General features: G+C 55.7%; 1 protein-coding gene across 12 annotated transcripts; it reads right to left on the bottom strand.

Moving 5' to 3' along the window:
• Positions 1 to 354: 354 nt before the first annotated feature.
• On the bottom strand, positions 355 to 17,321 carry LOC128854324 (AT-rich interactive domain-containing protein 1A-like). 12 transcript variants are annotated; one of them, XM_054086756.1, is made up of 7 exons: positions 10,766 to 17,321; positions 10,570 to 10,679; positions 4,391 to 4,536; positions 4,195 to 4,304; positions 915 to 1,059; positions 719 to 828; positions 355 to 481 (listed from the first exon to the last, which is right to left on the bottom strand). In XM_054086756.1, the coding sequence occupies exons 2-7, from the start codon at positions 10,608 to 10,610 to the stop codon at positions 410 to 412; spliced, it is 624 nt and encodes a 207-aa protein (XP_053942731.1). In that variant the 5' UTR covers positions 10,611 to 10,679; positions 10,766 to 17,321; the 3' UTR covers positions 355 to 409. The 12 variants fall into 12 exon arrangements, 3 of the variants coding, with proteins under 3 accessions (XP_053942731.1, XP_053942729.1, XP_053942730.1); XM_054086754.1 differs by lacking the exons at positions 10,570 to 10,679; positions 10,766 to 17,321 and adding exons at positions 4,774 to 4,955; positions 5,487 to 5,780; XM_054086755.1 differs by having other exon boundaries at positions 10,570 to 17,321.
• Positions 17,322 to 18,127: the final 806 nt, after the last annotated feature.

Genomic DNA, 18,127 nt, shown 5'->3' with positions numbered 1-18,127 from the left:
CAAGGGTGGGTTCTGCATGTTCATCAAACTGGCCTGGCTCTGCTGGAACTGCGTGGCGGCCAGGCTGTCCTCCAAGAAGCCCAGCAAGTTCCTTCTCAACAGAAAAGGGGATGCAAACTTAGAAACCAAAACATTTTACCTTTGACTTGGATTTTGCTCTTGGTGTCCCGTCTGCCTCATTGTCCACTTTAGTTGCAGGTGTTAATTCGACCTCCCCAAGGCCTATCATTTCAGAGCTTGCCGCCATTCCTAGGAAGTTAAAAGAATCTTTAACACTCATTCTCAGTCCGGGACATTGAAATCAATGCAATGCCTGAGAGTCGGCCCCGGCTTACCTGCAGAGTTGTTAGACATGTTCCCACCCATCGCACAGGGCAGGCCCTGGGGGTTCATCATGCCAGCAGGACTGTTAATTCCCTGGCCAGAAGGAGCTCCAACGCCCGTCATTCCTCCTTGGTTCGTTTTGGGATAACCAGGAGGCCTAGAGAAAGCAAGGAAGAAAGATGTTTACCCAAATGCTGAGCATTAAGATCTTCTCCTCCAAAGAAGCAGGTTTGCTTAAAGAAAGGAAAAGAAAGTGGAAAACTGACTTTCCCCAGCTCCCTTTTCCAGCAAAAGGCCAAAGAGCGGGTGCTCTCCAACAGCTCGGCTACCCTACAGCTCGAGTCTCCTTCTCAACAGAAAAGGGGATGCAAACATAGAAACCAAAACATTTTACCTTTGACTTGGATTTTGCTCTTGGTGTCCCGTCTGCCTCATTGTCCATTTTAATTGCAGGTGTTAATTCGACCTCCCCAAGGCCTATCATTTCAGAGCTTGCCGCCATTCCTAGGAAGTTAAAAGAATCTTTAACACTCATTCTCAGTCCGGGACATTGAAATCAATGCAATGCCTGAGAGTCGGCCCCGGCTTACCTGCAGAGTTGTTAGACATGTTCCCACCCATCGCACAGGGCAGGCCCTGGGGGTTCATCATGCCAGCAGGACTGTTAATTCCCTGGCCAGAAGGAGCTCCAACGCCGTCATTCCTCCTTGGTTCGTTTTGGGATAACCAGGAGGCCTAGAGAAAGCAAGGAAGAAAGATGTTTACCCAAATGCTGAGCATTAAGATCTTCTCCTCCAAAGAAGCAGGTTTGCTTAAAGAAAGGAAAAGAAAGTGGAAAACTGACTTTCCCCAGCTCCCTTTTCCAGCAAAAGGCCAAAGAGCAGGTGCTCTCCAACAGCTCGGCTACCCTACAGCTCGAGTCTCCTTCTCAACAGAAAAGGGGATGCAAACTTAGAAACCAAAACATTTTACCTTTGACTTGGATTTTGCTCTTGGTGTCCCGTCTGCCTCATTGTCCACTTTAGTTGCAGCTGTGTGCATGGCATCGGTGGCCGCTTCCTCTGCTCTCGTTGGGTTCAGGCTTCCTCTCGTTCCCGGACTGGCACAGTTGGCGTTGGACAATGCGTTGCAGTTTGGCTGCCCAGGAGAACCTCCTGAGGAGATACAAAGATATCTAAAATTAAATTCTAAATTAATGTAAAAATTTAAAATTAAAAAAATTTAGTGATCTTGTGCTTTGCTTGGCGGGTGAACGGAAGGATGCAGGATGCTGTCCAACTGGCTGCTGGGTGGTCGGGGTGGCATCTGATTGCCTACAGCTCAAACACGAGAGGGGTTAATCACAAAAATTCCACACCACAAAGCCCACGAGGCAAGAGTATTAAATACCAGAACTACAAACAACTTGGGGAGCAGGCTATGTTAGCCACAGCGAAGGAAAACCAGAGCAACATCAGTCACGCTCACCCAGCGAGATGACAGTGTGGCTTTACCAGCCTTCTCACCCATCCTACTGCATCCTTTAACAGTTAAAGGCATTTTAAAGCCAACAAAGGAGATCACAGGACCTCAAGAGCCACACAGCGCTGACAGGGGCCAATTCCTCCCCACTGGCCATTGGAATTCACTCTCCAGCTACGCGAAGCAGCCCCGCCAGAAGATCAACATGCGCCAAGCAGCATTACCTGGTACTGCAGCAGGTGAAAGCAGATCCGAATGGGACTGAGCAGCGCTGGCAGGAGACCCGACTGGGGATGGGGAGGGTCCTCTGATGCCTGGCAGGTGAGGAGACGTACACGGAGAGAAAGGAGACTGAGCTGGGTTACTCTGCTCTCCTTGACTGCCGGATATCCCTGACGTGCTTACTCCAGGACTCAGGGCTCCTTCCGCCCCCGTGTGGACATCATCTATTGAGCCAGACAGGTCCTGCAACACACAGAGAAACAGATCAGGCCAACGGAAAAAGACACGGGACTGTGATCTCCCATATCACAAGGAACAGTGCATTTCTTATAGAGTCATAAAATGAGCTGCTCAAGAGCGAGGGTCACCCGTCACTTCAGCAGCCACGGCGCGAGGAGTGGCTGCGTATTCCCAGGCTGCGGCAGCACAGGGGATGCGTGTGACAAGAGCACAGGGCTATTGTTCAGGATCCCAGACCACAACTGGCCATCCTACATCCTGATTAAACACTGATCCGCCTTCTCACGCCAGCCCGGCTTGGAAGAACAAGAACCCGTCCACCCTTGAGCAAGACGCCAGACGTCCCTTCTGCCTGCCTCCATGTGGAGGTCGCCGTCTTCTTTCTCAGTAGCCTCCGTAACCAAGTTAGATCCTAAGTAAATGAAAGGCTGAGGGTTAGGGGAATCTGTGTGAGGTGTGCAGGCACGAAGAACGAGCCCGGCAGCGAGCATAGCACAACCCGCTGTCTGCACAGGCTCCTGTGAGGCTGCATTGGCAGCTCCACGCGGCATCATCTCAAAAGAGAGGCTGATTGGTGGCAGAGAGCTCCGCGTGGCCTGGATTGGGGCCAGGTGCTGCTGCACGGGGTGGGGAGTTTCCTAGACAAACATGTTTCTACATCTACAATACCATTCGGTCTCCTAGACCACTGCTATTGCTCATCCGCCCCCACTAAGGTCCATCCCCTTGTCCGGCAGCCCAGGGGTTTGGTCGGCAGTAGCACGTTGGGCAGTGCCGGAACCTTCCAGCTGAGCGTTGCGGTGGCCTTGGCGGGGGAGAGGCAGAAGGTGCCGGTGGTTCCTCTGGCTCAGGCTCTGGAGGGTGGAATGGAAGCAGGCCATTCCAGGGTGCCTGCACAGCATGGAGACTGAGCAACCAATCTAGGTATGGAGGAGGCACGAAGAATGGTGGGGAAGGAGGTGAGCGGCGCTGGGGTGGAGGTGATGATGGAACCGGATCCGCGTCCTGGACGCCATCGGGGCTGTGTGTGCAGCACCGTTTGGCTGGGGGTGGACCAGCACTGGTGCTCGGGGCGTCTGGGTCAGCCCACGGCTCGTTTGTTGTGGGGCTGGCGGCTGCGCGGTTCTGGAGGTTGTTCTCCTCCGGTCCTGCTGCCATTTGGCCGTGTGCTGGCCGTGGCACGGGAGCAGCACGAGGTGCTGACAGTCCATCCCTCGCACACTCTTCTGCCCGGATTTGCAGGGGGCGCTTCCTGCCATGCAGCCTGGAAGCAGACGAGGGCCACCAAGATGGGCCTGGAGGGGTCTCCATATCAGGCGAGGTGGGAGGTGTGCAGCGCTGGGGTGAAGCGTCGGATGGAACCCGAGCTGCCTCCTGGATGCCATCGGGGCTGTTGATGCGGCACCGTTTGGCTGGGGTTGGACCAGCGCTGGTGCTTGGAGCGTCTGGATCAGTCCACGGCCGGGTCGCTGTGCGGCTGGGCTCTGCGTGGCACTGGAGGTTGTTCTCTTCCTCCTCCACACCTTCTTCCACTTCTGGAGGATAAACCCGTTGCTTTCTTTTGCGTTTGCCCCCCTGCTTTGGGCTCCGTGGGGCTGCAGCCGGGCTTCACTCTCTTTGCCCATGGCTTTGCCTGCACATCCTCAGGAGTAGGGGGCACTCTCTCTCAAAGAAGGGGCTGTAGAAGAAGTACAGCTGCAGAACGCAAAGGAGAGGAGTCAGTGCCATCCTTTCCAGAAGGACAATCACAGAGATTTACTAAGCTAGCGTTTGCATCGGGAGAGATACACATGGCTGTAAAAGAAAGTGGAAAACTGACTTTCCCCAGCTCCCTTTTCCAGCAAAAGGCCAAAGAGCGGGTGCTCTCCAACAGCTCGGCTACCCTACAGCTCGAGTCTCCTTCTCAACAGAAAAGGGGATGCAAACTTAGAAACCAAAACATTTTACCTTTGACTTGGATTTTGCTCTTGGTGTCCCATCTGCCTCATTGTCCATTTTAATTGCAGGTGTTAATTCGACCTCCCCAAGGCCTATCATTTCAGGGCTTGCCGCCATCCCTAGGAAGTTAAAAGAATCTTTAACACTCATTCTCAGTCCGGGACATTGAAATCAATGCAATGCCTGAGAGTCGGCCCCGGCTTACCTGCAGAGTTGTTAGCCACGTTCCCACCCATCGCACAGGGCAGGCCCTGGGGGTTCATCATGCCAGCAGGACTGTTAATTCCCTGGCCAGAAGGAGCTCCAACGCCCGTCATTCCTCCTTGGTTCGTTTTGGGATAACCAGGAGGCCTAGAGAAAGCAAGGAAGAAAGATGTTTACCCAAATGCTGAGCATTAAGATCTTCTCCTCCAAAGAAGCAGGTTTGCTTAAAGAAAGGAAAAGAAAGTGGAAAACTGACTTTCCCCAGCTCCCTTTTCCAGCAAAAGGCCAAAGAGCGGGTGCTCTCCAACAGCTCGGCTACCCTACAGCTCGAGTCTCCTTCTCAACAGAAAAGGGGATGCAAACTTAGAAACCAAAACATTTTACCTTTGACTTGGATTTTGCTCTTGGTGTCCCGTCTGCCTCATTGTCCACTTTAGTTGCAGCTGTGTGCATGGCATCGGTGGCCGCTTCCTCTGCTCTCGTTGGGTTCAGGCTTCCTCTCGTTCCCGGACTGGCACAGTTGGCGTTGGACAATGCGTTGCAGTTTGGCTGCCCAGGAGAGCCTCCTGAGGAGATACAAAGATATCTAAAATTAAATTCTAAATTAATGTAAAAATTTAAAATTAAAAAAATTTAGTGATCTTGCGCTTTGCTTGGCGGGTGAACGGAAGGATGCAGGATGCTGTCCAACTGGCTGCTGGGTGGTCGGGGTGGCATCTGATTGCCTACAGCTCAAACACGAGAGGGGTTAATCACAAAAATTCCACACCACAAAGCCCACGAGGCAAGAGTATTAAATACCAGAACTACAAACAACTTGGGGAGCAGGCTATGTTAGCCACAGCGAAGGAAAACCAGAGCAACATCAGTCACGCTCACCCAGCGAGATGACAGTGTGGCTTTACCAGCCTTCTCACCCATCCTACTGCATCCTTTAACAGTTAAAGGCATTTTAAAGCCAACAAAGGAGATCACAGGACCTCAAGAGCCACACAGCGCTGACAGGGGCCAATTCCTCCCCACTGGCCATTGGAATTCACTCTCCAGCTACACGAAGCAGCCCCGCCAGAAGATCAACACGCGCCAAGCAGCATTACCTGGTACTGCAGCAGGTGAAAGCAGATCCGAATGGGACTGAGCAGCGCTGGCAGGAGACCCGACCGAGGATGGGGAGGGTCCTCTGATGCCTGGCAGGTGAGGAGACGTACACGGAGAGAAAGGAGACTCAGCTGGGTTACTCTGCTCTCCTTGACTGCCGGATATCCCTGACGTGCTTACTCCAGGACTCAGGGCTCCTTCCGCCCCCGTGTGGACATCATCTATTGAGCCAGACAGGTCCTGCAACACACAGAGAAACAGATCAGGCCAACGGAAAAAGACACGGGACTGTGATCTCCCATATCACAAGGAACAGTGCATTTCTTATAGAGTCATGAAATGAGCTGCTCAAAAGCGAGGGTCACCCGTCACTTCAGCAGCCACGGCGCGAGGAGTGGCTGCATATTCCCAGGCTGCGGCAGCACAGGGGATGCGTGTGACAAGAGCACAGGGCTATTGTTCAGGATCCCAGACCACAACTGGCCATCCTACATCCTGATTAAACACTGATCCGCCTTCTCACGCCAGCCCGGCTTGGAAGAACAAGAACCCGTCCACCCTTGAGCAAGACGCCAGACGTCCCTTCTGCCTGCCTCCATGTGGAGGTCGCCGTCTTCTTTCTCAGTAGCCTCCGTAACCAAGTTAGATCCTAAGTAAATGAAAGGCTGAGGGTTAGGGGAATCTGTGTGAGGTGTGCAGGCACGAAGAACGAGCCCGGCAGTGAGCATAGCACAACCTGCTGTCTGCACAGGCTCCTGTGAGGCTGCATTGGCAGCTCCACGCGGCATCATCTCAAAAGAGAGGCTGATTGGTGGCAGAGAGCTCCGCGTGGCCTGGATTGGGGCCAGGTGCTGCTGCACGGGGTGGGGAGTTTCCTAGACAAACATGTTTCTACATCTACAATACCATTCGGTCTCCTAGACCACTGCTATTGCTCATCCGCCCCCACTAAGGTCCATCCCCTTGTCCGGCAGCCCAGGGGTTTGGTCGGCAGTAGCACGTTGGGCAGTGCCGGAACCTTCCAGCTGAGCGTTGCGGTGGCCTTGGCGGGGGAGAGGCAGAAGGTGCCGGTGGTTCCTCTGGCTCAGGCTCTGGAGGGCGGAATGGAAGCAGGCCATTCCAGGGTGCCTGCACAGCATGGAGACTGAGCAACCAATCTAGGTATGGAGGAGGCACGAAGAATGGTGGGGAAGGAGGTGAGCGGCGCTGGGGTGGAGGTGATGATGGAACCGGATCCGCGTCCTGGACGCCATCGGGGCTGTGTGTGCAGCACCGTTTGGCTGGGGGTGGACCAGCACTGGTGCTCGGGGCGTCTGGGTCAGCCCACGGCTCGTTTGTTGTGGGGCTGGCGGCTGCGCGGTTCTGGAGGTTGTTCTCCTCCGGTCCTGCTGCCATTTGGCCGTGCGCTGGCCGTGGCACGGGAGCAGCACGAGGTGCTGACAGTCCATCCCTCGCACACTCTTCTGCCCGGATTTGCAGGGGGCGCTTCCTGCCATGCAGCCTGGAAGCAGACGAGGGCCACCAAGATGGGCCTGGAAGGGTCTCTATATCAGGCGAGGTGGGAGGTGTGCAGCGCTGGGGTGAAGCGTCGGATGGAACCCGAGCTGCCTCCTGGATGCCATCGGGGCTGTTGATGCGGCACCGTTTGGCTGGGGTTGGACCAGCGCTGGTGCTTGGAGCGTCTGGATCAGTCCACGGCCGGGTCGCTGTGCGGCTGGGCTCTGCGTGGCACTGGAGGTTGTTCTCTTCCTCCTCCACACCTTCTTCCACTTCTGGAGGATAAACCCGTTGCTTTCTTTTGCGTTTGCCCCCCTGCTTTGGGCTCCGTGGGGCTGCAGCCGGGCTTCACTCTCTTTGCCCATGGCTTTGCCTGCACATCCTCAGGAGTAGGGGGCACTCTCTCTCAAAGAAGGGGCTGTAGAAGAAGTACAGCTGCAGAACGCAAAGGAGAGGAGTCAGTGCCATCCTTTCCAGAAGGACAATCACAGAGATTTACTAAGCTAGCGTTTGCATCGGGAGAGATACACATGGCTGTAAAAGAAAGTGGAAAACTGACTTTCCCCAGCTCCCTTTTCCAGCAAAAGGCCAAAGAGCGGGTGCTCTCCAACAGCTCGGCTACCCTACAGCTCGAGTCTCCTTCTCAACAGAAAAGGGGATGCAAACTTAGAAACCAAAACATTTTACCTTTGACTTGGATTTTGCTCTTGGTGTCCCGTCTGCCTCATTGTCCACTTTAGTTGCAGCTGTGTGCATGGCATCGGTGGCCGCTTCCTCTGCTCTCGTTGGGTTCAGGCTTCCTCTCGTTCCCGGACTGGCACAGTTGGCGTTGGACAATGCGTTGCAGTTTGGCTGCCCAGGAGAGCCTCCTGAGGAGATACAAAGATATCTAAAATTAAATTCTAAATTAATGTAAAAATTTAAAATTAAAAAAATTTAGTGATCTTGCGCTTTGCTTGGCGGGTGAACGGAAGGATGCAGGATGCTGTCCAACTGGCTGCTGGGTGGTCGGGGTGGCATCTGATTGCCTACAGCTCAAACACGAGAGGGGTTAATCACAAAAATTCCACACCACAAAGCCCACGAGGCAAGAGTATTAAATACCAGAACTACAAACAACTTGGGGAGCAGGCTATGTTAGCCACAGCGAAGGAAAACCAGAGCAACATCAGTCACGCTCACCCAGCGAGATGACAGTGTGGCTTTACCAGCCTTCTCACCCATCCTACTGCATCCTTTAACAGTTAAAGGCATTTTAAAGCCAACAAAGGAGATCACAGGACCTCAAGAGCCACACAGCGCTGACAGGGGCCAATTCCTCCCCACTGGCCATTGGAATTCACTCTCCAGCTGCACAAAGCAGCCCCGCCAGAAGATCAACACGCGCCAAGCAGCATTACCTGGTACTGCAGCAGGTGAAAGCAGATCCGAATGGGACTGAGCAGCGCTGGCAGGAGACCCGACTGGGGATGGGGAGGGTCCTCTGATGCCTGGCAGGTGAGGAGACGTACACGGAGAGAAAGGAGACTGAGCTGGGTTACTCTGCTCTCCTTGACTGCCGGATATCCCTGACGTGCTTACTCCAGGACTCAGGGCTCCTTCCGCCCCCGTGTGGACATCATCTATTGAGCCAGACAGGTCCTGCAACACACAGAGAAACAGATCAGGCCAAAGGAAAAAGACACGGGACTGTGATCTCCCATATCACAAGGAACAGTGCATTTCTTATAGAGTCATAAAATGAGCTGCTCAAGAGCGAGGGTCACCCGTCACTTCAGCAGCCACGGCGCGAGGAGTGGCTGCATATTCCCAGGCTGCGGCAGCACAGGGGATGCGTGTGACAAGAGCACAGGGCTATTGTTCAGGATCCCAGACCACAACTGGCCATCCTACATCCTGATTAAACACTGATCCGCCTTCTCACGCCAGCCCGGCTTGGAAGAACAAGAACCCGTCCACCCTTGAGCAAGACGCCAGACGTCCCTTCTGCCTGCCTCCATGTGGAGGTCGCCGTCTTCTTTCTCAGTAGCCTCCGTAACCAAGTTAGATCCTAAGTAAATGAAAGGCTGAGGGTTAGGGGAATCTGTGTGAGGTGTGCAGGCACGAAGAACGAGCCCGGCAGCGAGCATAGCACAACCCGCTGTCTGCACAGGCTCCTGTGAGGCTGCATTGGCAGCTCCACGCGGCATCATCTCAAAAGAGAGGCTGATTGGTGGCAGAGAGCTCCGCGTGGCCTGGATTGGGGCCAGGTGCTGCTGCACGGGGTGGGGAGTTTCCTAGACAAACATGTTTCTACATCTACAATACCATTCGGTTTCCTAGACCACTGCTATTGCTCATCCGCCCCCACTAAGGTCCATCCCCTTGTCCGGCAGCCCAGGGGTTTGGTGGGCAGTAGCACGTTGGGCAGTGCCGGAACCTTCCAGCTGAGCGTTGCGGTGGCCTTGGCAGGGGAGAGGCAGAAGGTGCCGGTGGTTCCTCTGGCTCAGGCTCTGGAGGGCGGAATGGAAGCAGGCCATTCCAGGGTGCCTGCACAGCACGGAGACTGAGCAACCAATCTAGGTATGGAGGAGGCACGAAGAATGGTGGGGAAGGAGGTGAGCGGCGCTGGGGTGGAGGTGATGATGGAACCGGATCCGCGTCCTGGACGCCATCGGGGCTGTGTGTGCAGCACCGTTTGGCTGGGGGTGGACCAGCACTGGTGCTCGGGGCGTCTGGGTCAGCCCACGGCTCGTTTGTTGTGGGGCTGGCGGCTGCGCGGTTCTGGAGGTTGTTCTCCTCCGGTCCTGCTGCCATTTGGCCGTGCGCTGGCCGTGGCACGGGAGCAGCACGAGGTGCTGACAGTCCATCCCTCGCACACTCTTCTGCCCGGAGTTGCAGGGGGCGCTTCCTGCCATGCAGCCTGGAAGCAGACGAGGGCCACCAAGATGGGCCTGGAGGGGTCTCTATATCAGGCGAGGTGGGAGGTGTGCAGCGCTGGGGTGAAGCGTCGGATGGAACCCGAGCTGCCTCCTGGATGCCATCGGGTCTGTGGATGCGGCACCGTTTGGCTGGGGTTGGACCAGCGCTGGTGCTTGCAGCGTCTGGATCAGTCCACGGCCGGGTCGCTGTGCGGCTGGGCTCTGCGTGGCACTGGAGGTTGTTCTCTTCCTCCTCCACACCTTCTTCCACTTCTGGAGGATAAACCCGTTGCTTTCTTTTGCGTTTGCCCCCCTGCTTTGGGCTCCGTGGGGCTGCAGCCGGGCTTCACTCTCTTTGCCCATGGCTTTGCCTGCACATCCTCAGGAGTAGGGGGCACTCTCTCTCAAAGAAGGGGCTGTAGAAGAAGTACAGCTGCAGAACGCAAAGGAGAGGAGTCAGTGCCATCCTTTCCAGAAGGACAATCACAGAGATTTACTAAGCTAGCGTTTGCATCGGGAGAGATACACATGGCTGTAAAAGAAAGTGGAAAACTGACTTTCCCCAGCTCCCTTTTCCAGCAAAAGGCCAAAGAGCGGGTGCTCTCCAACAGCTCGGCTACCCTACAGCTCGAGTCTCCTTCTCAACAGAAAAGGGGATGCAAACTTAGAAACCAAAACATTTTACCTTTGACTTGGATTTTGCTCTTGGTGTCCCATCTGCCTCATTGTCCATTTTAATTGCAGGTGTTAATTCGACCTCCCCAAGGCCTATCATTTCAGGGCTTGCCGCCATCCCTAGGAAGTTAAAAGAATCTTTAACACTCATTCTCAGTCCGGGACATTGAAATCAATGCAATGCCTGAGAGTCGGCCCCGGCTTACCTGCAGAGTTGTTAGACACGTTCCCACCCATCGCACAGGGCAGGCCCTGGGGGTTCATCATGCCAGCAGGACTGTTAATTCCCTGGCCAGAAGGAGCTCCAACGCCCGTCATTCCTCCTTGGTTCGTTTTGGGATAACCAGGAGGCCTAGAGAAAGCAAGGAAGAAAGATGTTTACCCAAATGCTGAGCATTAAGATCTTCTCCTCCAAAGAAGCAGGTTTGCTTAAAGAAAGGAAAAGAAAGTGGAAAACTGACTTTCCCCAGCTCCCTTTTCCAGCAAAAGGCCAAAGAGCGGGTGCTCTCCAACAGCTCGGCTACCCTACAGCTCGAGTCTCCTTCTCAACAGAAAAGGGGATGCAAACTTAGAAACCAAAACATTTTACCTTTGACTTGGATTTTGCTCTTGGTGTCCCGTCTGCCTCATTGTCCACTTTAGTTGCAGCTGTGTGCATGGCATCGGTGGCCGCTTCCTCTGCTCTCGTTGGGTTCAGGCTTCCTCTCGTTCCCGGACTGGCACAGTTGGCGTTGGACAATGCGTTGCAGTTTGGCTGCCCAGGAGAGCCTCCTGAGGAGATACAAAGATATCTAAAATTAAATTCTAAATTAATGTAAAAATTTAAAATTAAAAAAATTTAGTGATCTTGCGCTTTGCTTGGCGGGTGAACGGAAGGATGCAGGATGCTGTCCAACTGGCTGCTGGGTGGTCGGGGTGGCATCTGATTGCCTACAGCTCAAACACGAGAGGGGTTAATCACAAAAATTCCACACCACAAAGCCCACGAGGCAAGAGTATTAAATACCAGAACTACAAACAACTTGGGGAGCAGGCTATGTTAGCCACAGCGAAGGAAAACCAGAGCAACATCAGTCACGCTCACCCAGCGAGATGACAGTGTGGCTTTACCAGCCTTCTCACCCATCCTACTGCATCCTTTAACAGTTAAAGGCATTTTAAAGCCAACAAAGGAGATCACAGGACCTCAAGAGCCACACAGCGCTGACAGGGGCCAATTCCTCCCCACTGGCCATTGGAATTCACTCTCCAGCTACACGAAGCAGCCCCGCCAGAAGATCAACACGCGCCAAGCAGCATTACCTGGTACTGCAGCAGGTGAAAGCAGATCCGAATGGGACTGAGCAGCGCTGGCAGGAGACCCGACTGGGGATGGGGAGGGTCCTCTGATGCCTGGCAGGTGAGGAGACGTACACGGAGAGAAAGGAGACTGAGCTGGGTTACTCTGCTCTCCTTGACTGCCGGATATCCCTGACGTGCTTACTCCAGGACTCAGGGCTTCTTCCGCCCCCGTGTGGACATCATCTATTGAGCCAGACAGGTCCTGCAACACACAGAGAAACAGATCAGGCCAAAGGAAAAAGACACGGGACTGTGATCTCCCATATCACAAGGAACAGTGCATTTCTTATAGAGTCATAAAATGAGCTGCTCAAGAGCGAGGGTCACCCGTCACTTCAGCAGCCACGGCGCGAGGAGTGGCTGCATATTCCCAGGCTGCGGCAGCACAGGGGATGCGTGTGACAAGAGCACAGGGCTATTGTTCAGGATCCCAGACCACAACTGGCCATCCTACATCCTGATTAAACACTGATCCGCCTTCTCACGCCAGCCCGGCTTGGAAGAACAAGAACCCGTCCACTCTTGAGCAAGACGCCAGACGTCCCTTCTGCCTGCCTCCATGTGGAGGTCGCCGTCTTCTTTCTCAGTAGCCTCCGTAACCAAGTTAGATCCTAAGTAAATGAAAGGCTGAGGGTTAGGGGAATTTGTGTGAGGTGTGCAGGCACGAAGAACGAGCCCGGCAGCGAGCATAGCACAACCCGCTGTCTGCACAGGCTCCTGTGAGGCTGCATTGGCAGCTCCACGCGGCATCATCTCAAAAGAGAGGCTGATTGGTGGCAGAGAGCTCCGCGTGGCCTGGATTGGGGCCAGGTGCTGCTGCACGGGGTGGGGAGTTTCCTAGACAAACATGTTTCTACATCTACAATACCATTCGGTCTCCTAGACCACTGCTATTGCTCATCCGCCCCCACTAAGGTCCATCCCCTTGTCCGGCAGCCCAGGGGTTTGGTCGGCAGTAGCACGTTGGGCAGTGCCGGAACCTTCCAGCTGAGCGTTGCGGTGGCCTTGGCGGGGGAGAGGCAGAAGGTGCCGGTGGTTCCTCTGGCTCAGGCTCTGGAGGGCGGAATGGAAGCAGGCCATTCCAGGGTGCCTGCACAGCATGGAGACTGAGCAACCAATCTAGGTATGGAGGAGGCATGAAGAATGGTGGGGAAGGAGGTGAGCGGCGCTGGGGTGGAGGTGATGATGGAACCGGATCCGCGTCCTGGACGCCATCGGGGCTGTGTGTGCAGCACCGTTTGGCTGGGGGTGGACCAGCACTGGTGCTCGGGGCGTCTGGGTCAGCCCACGGCTCGTTTGTTGTGGGGCTGGCGGCTGCGCGGTTCTGGAGGTTGTTCTCCTCCGGTCCTGCTGCCATTTGGCCGTGCGCTGGCCGTGGCACGGGAGCAGCACGAGGTGCTGACAGTCCATCCCTCGCACACTCTTCTGCCCGGAGTTGCAGGGGGTGCTTCCTGCCATGCAGCCTGGAAGCAGACGAGGGCCACCAAGATGGGCCTGGAAGGGTCTCTATATCAGGCGAGGTGGGAGGTGTGCAGCGCTGGGGTGAAGCGTCGGATGGAACCCGAGCTGCCTCCTGGATGCCATCGGGGCTGTTGATGCGGCACCGTTTGGCTGGGGTTGGACCAGCACTGGTGCTTGGAGCGTCTGGATCAGTCCACGGCCGGGTCGCTGTGCGGCTGGGCTCTGCGTGGCACTGGAGGTTGTTCTCTTCCTCCTCCACACCTTCTTCCACTTCTGGAGGATAAACCCGTTGCTTTCTTTTGCGTTTGCCCCCCTGCTTTGGGCTCCGTGGGGCTGCAGCCGGGCTTCACTCTCTTTGCCCATGGCTTTGCCTGCACATCCTCAGGAGTAGCGGGCACTCTCTCTCAAAGAAGGGGCTGTAGAAGAAGTACAGCTGCAGAACGCAAAGGAGAGGAGTCAGTGCCATCCCGGCTTGGAAGAACAAGAACCCGTCCACTCTTGAGCAAGACGCCAGACGTCCCTTCTGCCTGCCTCCATGTGGAGGTCGCCGTCTTCTTTCTCAGTAGCCTCCGTAACCAAGTTAGATCCTAAGTAAATGAAAGGCTGAGGGTTAGGGGAATCTGTGTGAGGTGTGCAGGCACGAAGAACGAGCCCGGCAGCGAGCATAGCACAACCCGCTGTCTGCACAGGCTCCTGTGAGGCTGCATTGGCAGCTCCACGCGGCATCATCTCAAAAGAGAGGCTGATTGGTGGCAGAGAGCTCCGCGTGGCCTGGATTGGGGCCAGGTGCTGCTGCACGGGGTGGGGAGTTTCCCCCCGGATCACCGGGGAGGATTAAGCTCAGTTCAAACCCGGAGGAAGGGGTGGAAGAAGAGAAAATTGCCACATGGACAAATAGCTGAGCAACTCGGAGAAGCACGTTGCAACGTGAAACACGTCAATGGGGTGTCTGGAAGGTGAGGGTGACTTTGCAAGCGGCAATCCAAGCTCTTCACCGCTGTAGAAAGAAGCAGGGAAAGATCAGTAAGAAAGATGGATTATCAGTGTAAGCAGCTTTTCCCCATAGTAGCTGGTAGTTCAGTGTCCAGATAGTCCACAACAAGGTAAATTTAGGTCTCAGTTACCATAGTCAACGGGGTCGGGGAAGCTGATGTTGACGTCCCTCATCTCCGTGGCCGGCAGAGCCCTGCATCGAGGGTCCAGGTCCTACTCGGGGGTATTCCGCCCAGCATTTCCAGATCCCTTGCAAGCGGCAGAGAAACCCCAGGTTATTTATTCCCACCCAAATCTGTGGCCTCTCGGGTCTCTGCGCTCGACCTGCCTTTGGGCTTGGAGGCTGCAAAGGGGATGAAGTGCTGTGATGGGGATGCCTGCCTTTACCCCTCCTTCCCCAGCGGCTCCACCAGGAAAGCCAGAGCCACAACCAGCGTCATCCACACGCACCAGAGGAGTGAAAATCCCAGAAGGAATCCAACTGCATTTGCAGCTGGAACGGGCGTCCCATTCTCCATGAGAATTGGTCCCCGGGGAGGGATGGGGAAGGCTGCAGCACTGGGCATCAGAGAGCCCCAGAGCTGAAGCTCTTCCCTTGGGCACCTTCTCCCCATGCAGAAAGACCTGTGCCTTCTCCCATGGAGTTACCCCCACTCTGGGATTTCCACCATCACTTGCGTGAAATGGAAGAGGAGCAAATGCTGGCTTCTGCACGTGGGAGGGTTTCACGCCAGTCACAAGGATAAAGTGGGAGAGGACTGGCTGGAAAGGAGGCCTGCCGAGAAGGATGAAGGATGTGGCTGCTGGTGGGCGGCAGCCGGGTGGGAGCCAGCCGAATGCCCGGGCAGCTGAGAGGGCAAACGGCATCGTGGGGCGCATCCAACACAGCCCGAGCGGTCAAGAGCGGTGAATGCTGTGTTTGGCGTTGCCGCAGCCTCAGCTTGAGCGCTGTGTGCAGTTCGGGCCGTGGTGTTTGAAAGGGATCGGAAGTTGTCCAGAGGAGGGCAAGCAAGGTGCTGAGAGGACGGGAAGTCATGTCCTGTGAGGAGCGCCTGAGGAGCCTGGGTGTTGTGGCTTTGCCAGCTGCGAGGCTGCAGCCATCCCTGGAGGGGATGTAGGACGGGCAGGAGGAGGCCAAGTGTGCTCCCTGCGGCCCTGCTGCCCGTCGGCCCCGCTCTGAGCCGGGGGAGGAAGGGCCGTGGGCTCCCCAAGAGCTCTGGGGCACTGGTTTGTCCGGAGTGGCCCTGGGTGCTGGTGCAGCTGCTGGAGCAGCCCCAGGTTGGTGTTTTGCTGAGTTGTGCTGAGCGCACGTGGGGCCCTTGGCTTTTGCAGGCTGGGGCCAAAGCTTTCATACTCCTGAAGGCCATGCTGGATGTCAGGAGAGCAACTAGAGGCAGCAGAGACAGGACAAGGCAACTCAAAAAGAGGCATTTTTGACAACAACAAACACTGTTTTATTCCTTCTTCCTAGACGAACATGTTTCTACGTCTACAACACCATTCGGTCTCCTAGACCACTGCTATTGCTCATCCGCCCCCACTAAGGTCCATCCCCTTGGCCAGCAGCCCAGGGGTTTGGTGGGCAGTAGCACGTTGGGCAGTGCCGGAACCTTCCAGCTGGGCTTTGCGGTGGCCTTGGCGGGGGAGAGGCAGAAAGTACCGGTGGTTCCTCTGGCTCAGGCTCTGGAGGGCGGAATGGAAGCAGGCCATTCCAGGGTGCCTGCACAGCATGGAAATTGAGCCACCAATCTAGGTATGGAGGAGGCATGAAGAATGGTGGGGAAGGAGGTGAGCGGCGCTGGGGTGGAGGTGATGATGGAACCAGATCTGCGTCCTGGACGCCATCGGGGCTATGTGTGCGGCACCGTTTGGCTGGGGGTGGACCAGCACTGGTGCTCGGGGCGTCTGGGTCAGCCCACGGCTCGTTTGTTGTGGGGCTGGCGGCTGCACTGTTTTGGAGGTCGTTCTCCTCCTCCTCCGGTCCTGCTGCCATTTGGCCGTGCGCTGGCCGTGGCACGGGAGCAGCACGAGGTGCTGACATTCCATCCCTCACACACTTTTCTGCCCGGAGTTGCAGGGGGCGCTTCCTGCCATGCAGCCTGGAAGCAGACGAGGGCCACCAAGATGGGCCTGGAGGGGTCTCCATATCAGGCGAGGTGGGAGGTGTGCAGCGCTGGGGTGAAGCCATGGATGGAGCCCGAGCTGCCTCCTGGATGCCATCGGGTCTGTGGATGCGGCACCGTTTGGCTGGGGTTGGACCAGCACTGGTGCTTGGAGCGTCTGGATCAGTCCACGGCTGGGTCGCTGTGCGGCTGGTGTCTGCATGGCACTGGAGGTTGTTCTCTTCCTCCTCCACACCTTCTTCCACTTCTGGAGGATAAACGCGTTGCTTTCTTTTGCGTTTGCCCCCCTGCTTTGGGCTCCGTGGGGCTGCAGCCGGCGCTCGCTCTCTTTCCCCAGGGCTTTGCCTGCACATCCTCAGGAGTAGCGGGCACTCTCTCTCAAAGAAGGGGCTGTAGAAGAAGTACAGCTGCAGAACGCAAAGGAGAGGAGTCAGTGCCATCCTTTCCAGAAGGACAATCACAGAGATTGACTAGGCTAGCGTTTGCATCGGGAGAGATACTCATGGCTGTGACACAAATTTTTCCAAAGCGTGAAAACTGTTGGAGAACCCCAAAGCCCCCTGGTTTCCAGCCCCCTCGTTGTGCAATGGTCATGTCACGAGTAACGTGACGCTGACGTTCATCTTGTCAGCATCCAACCGTCGCCAAAAGAAGATTGGAACTCTCGTTGCAGCCAGACACAGAGCAAACACAGAAAGAGCTCCAAGTGACTGGACTAGGATGGCGTTTGACAGCCATGACCAAATCCCTTTGGTCAGCACTTCTGCTCCTTCGAAACCCTGAATGCAGCATTGCTGACAATGACCCTGAGCCATGGGCTCCCATCCCCATCATCGCCTGGGAAAGGTTTCTTCTATTGGAATGGGACACTCCCCCTACCGACATTCCTGAGGATTCTTTCAAGTGGGAGCAACTCTCGTACCTGGCCCACGGAAGATCCTGCTGCTGCTATTGCTCGCAGCTCCTCGACAGGGATAGAGATGCGAGAATCCCCTTCCATCCTGCAGAATCCGTGGAGGGACAGTTGGTGGATGAAGTCTTCCATGCAGTCGTTCTGGAAGATCTGGCGGGGTCCCAGCACTTCCTCTTGGAAGAGATCTCCTGTAATCACCACGCAGTTTCCATTGTCTCCCCACCAGATGGACTGGAAGTGAGGGCTGGTGACGATCTCCCAGAGCTTCTTGAGGAAGGGGCAGGTTGAAATGGGGCTGGCTCTTTGTGAATCTGCACAGCCTGGTTCGTCCTCGTCGGAGGATGAGTCTGGGGAAGGGGATTTCATGTTGTCTCTCATTGCGGAGCTCGGGTAGAGCTTCGAGCCTGGGCCCTTTCCCTGACCAGCGAGACTGAGTCCTGCCTGTCAGCGGGAGGAAGGACTGCGGCATCTGATGCCTCAGTGCCTGGGCAGCACCACGATAAGTGCCCTCTGGTCACTGTGATGCGTGGGTCCCCTCACGGTGACCTCACCATGTGGCACGCGTCTCCTGGCAACAGCAACTGGGAGAGGGCACAAGTTGTAAAGAGTCCTTTTTCCTTTCCCTTGAGAGAGTTGGTTTGGGCCAAGAAGGAAATAAACTCTGCATGTCCCCCCCTACGTCTGTGGCCACTTGGTTCCTTCTGCCCCACCTGCCTTTGGGGTTGGGGGCTGCGAGG

This window comes from Cuculus canorus, chromosome 22 (genome assembly GCF_017976375.1).
Source record: "Cuculus canorus isolate bCucCan1 chromosome 22, bCucCan1.pri, whole genome shotgun sequence".
Taxonomy (NCBI): Eukaryota; Metazoa; Chordata; class Aves; order Cuculiformes; family Cuculidae; genus Cuculus; species Cuculus canorus.
Note: the sequence above shows the minus strand (reverse complement) of the source record. Positions and strands in the feature narration are given on the sequence as shown.

What these genes read in the sequence shown, in the direction of transcription:
- LOC128854324 (XM_054086754.1), bottom strand. Translation starts at nt 4,847, where the DNA reads ATGCCATGCACACAGCTGCAACTAAAGTGGACAATGAGGCAGACGGGA. An exon ending in CGTGGCTAACAACTCTGCAG is followed by an intron (nt 4,305 to 4,390) that starts GTAAGCCGGGGC and finishes TTAACTTCCTAG; the next exon opens with GGATGGCGGCAAGCCCTGAA. An exon ending in CATGTCTAACAACTCTGCAG is followed by an intron (nt 829 to 914) that starts GTAAGCCGGGGC and finishes TTAACTTCCTAG; the next exon opens with GAATGGCGGCAAGCTCTGAA.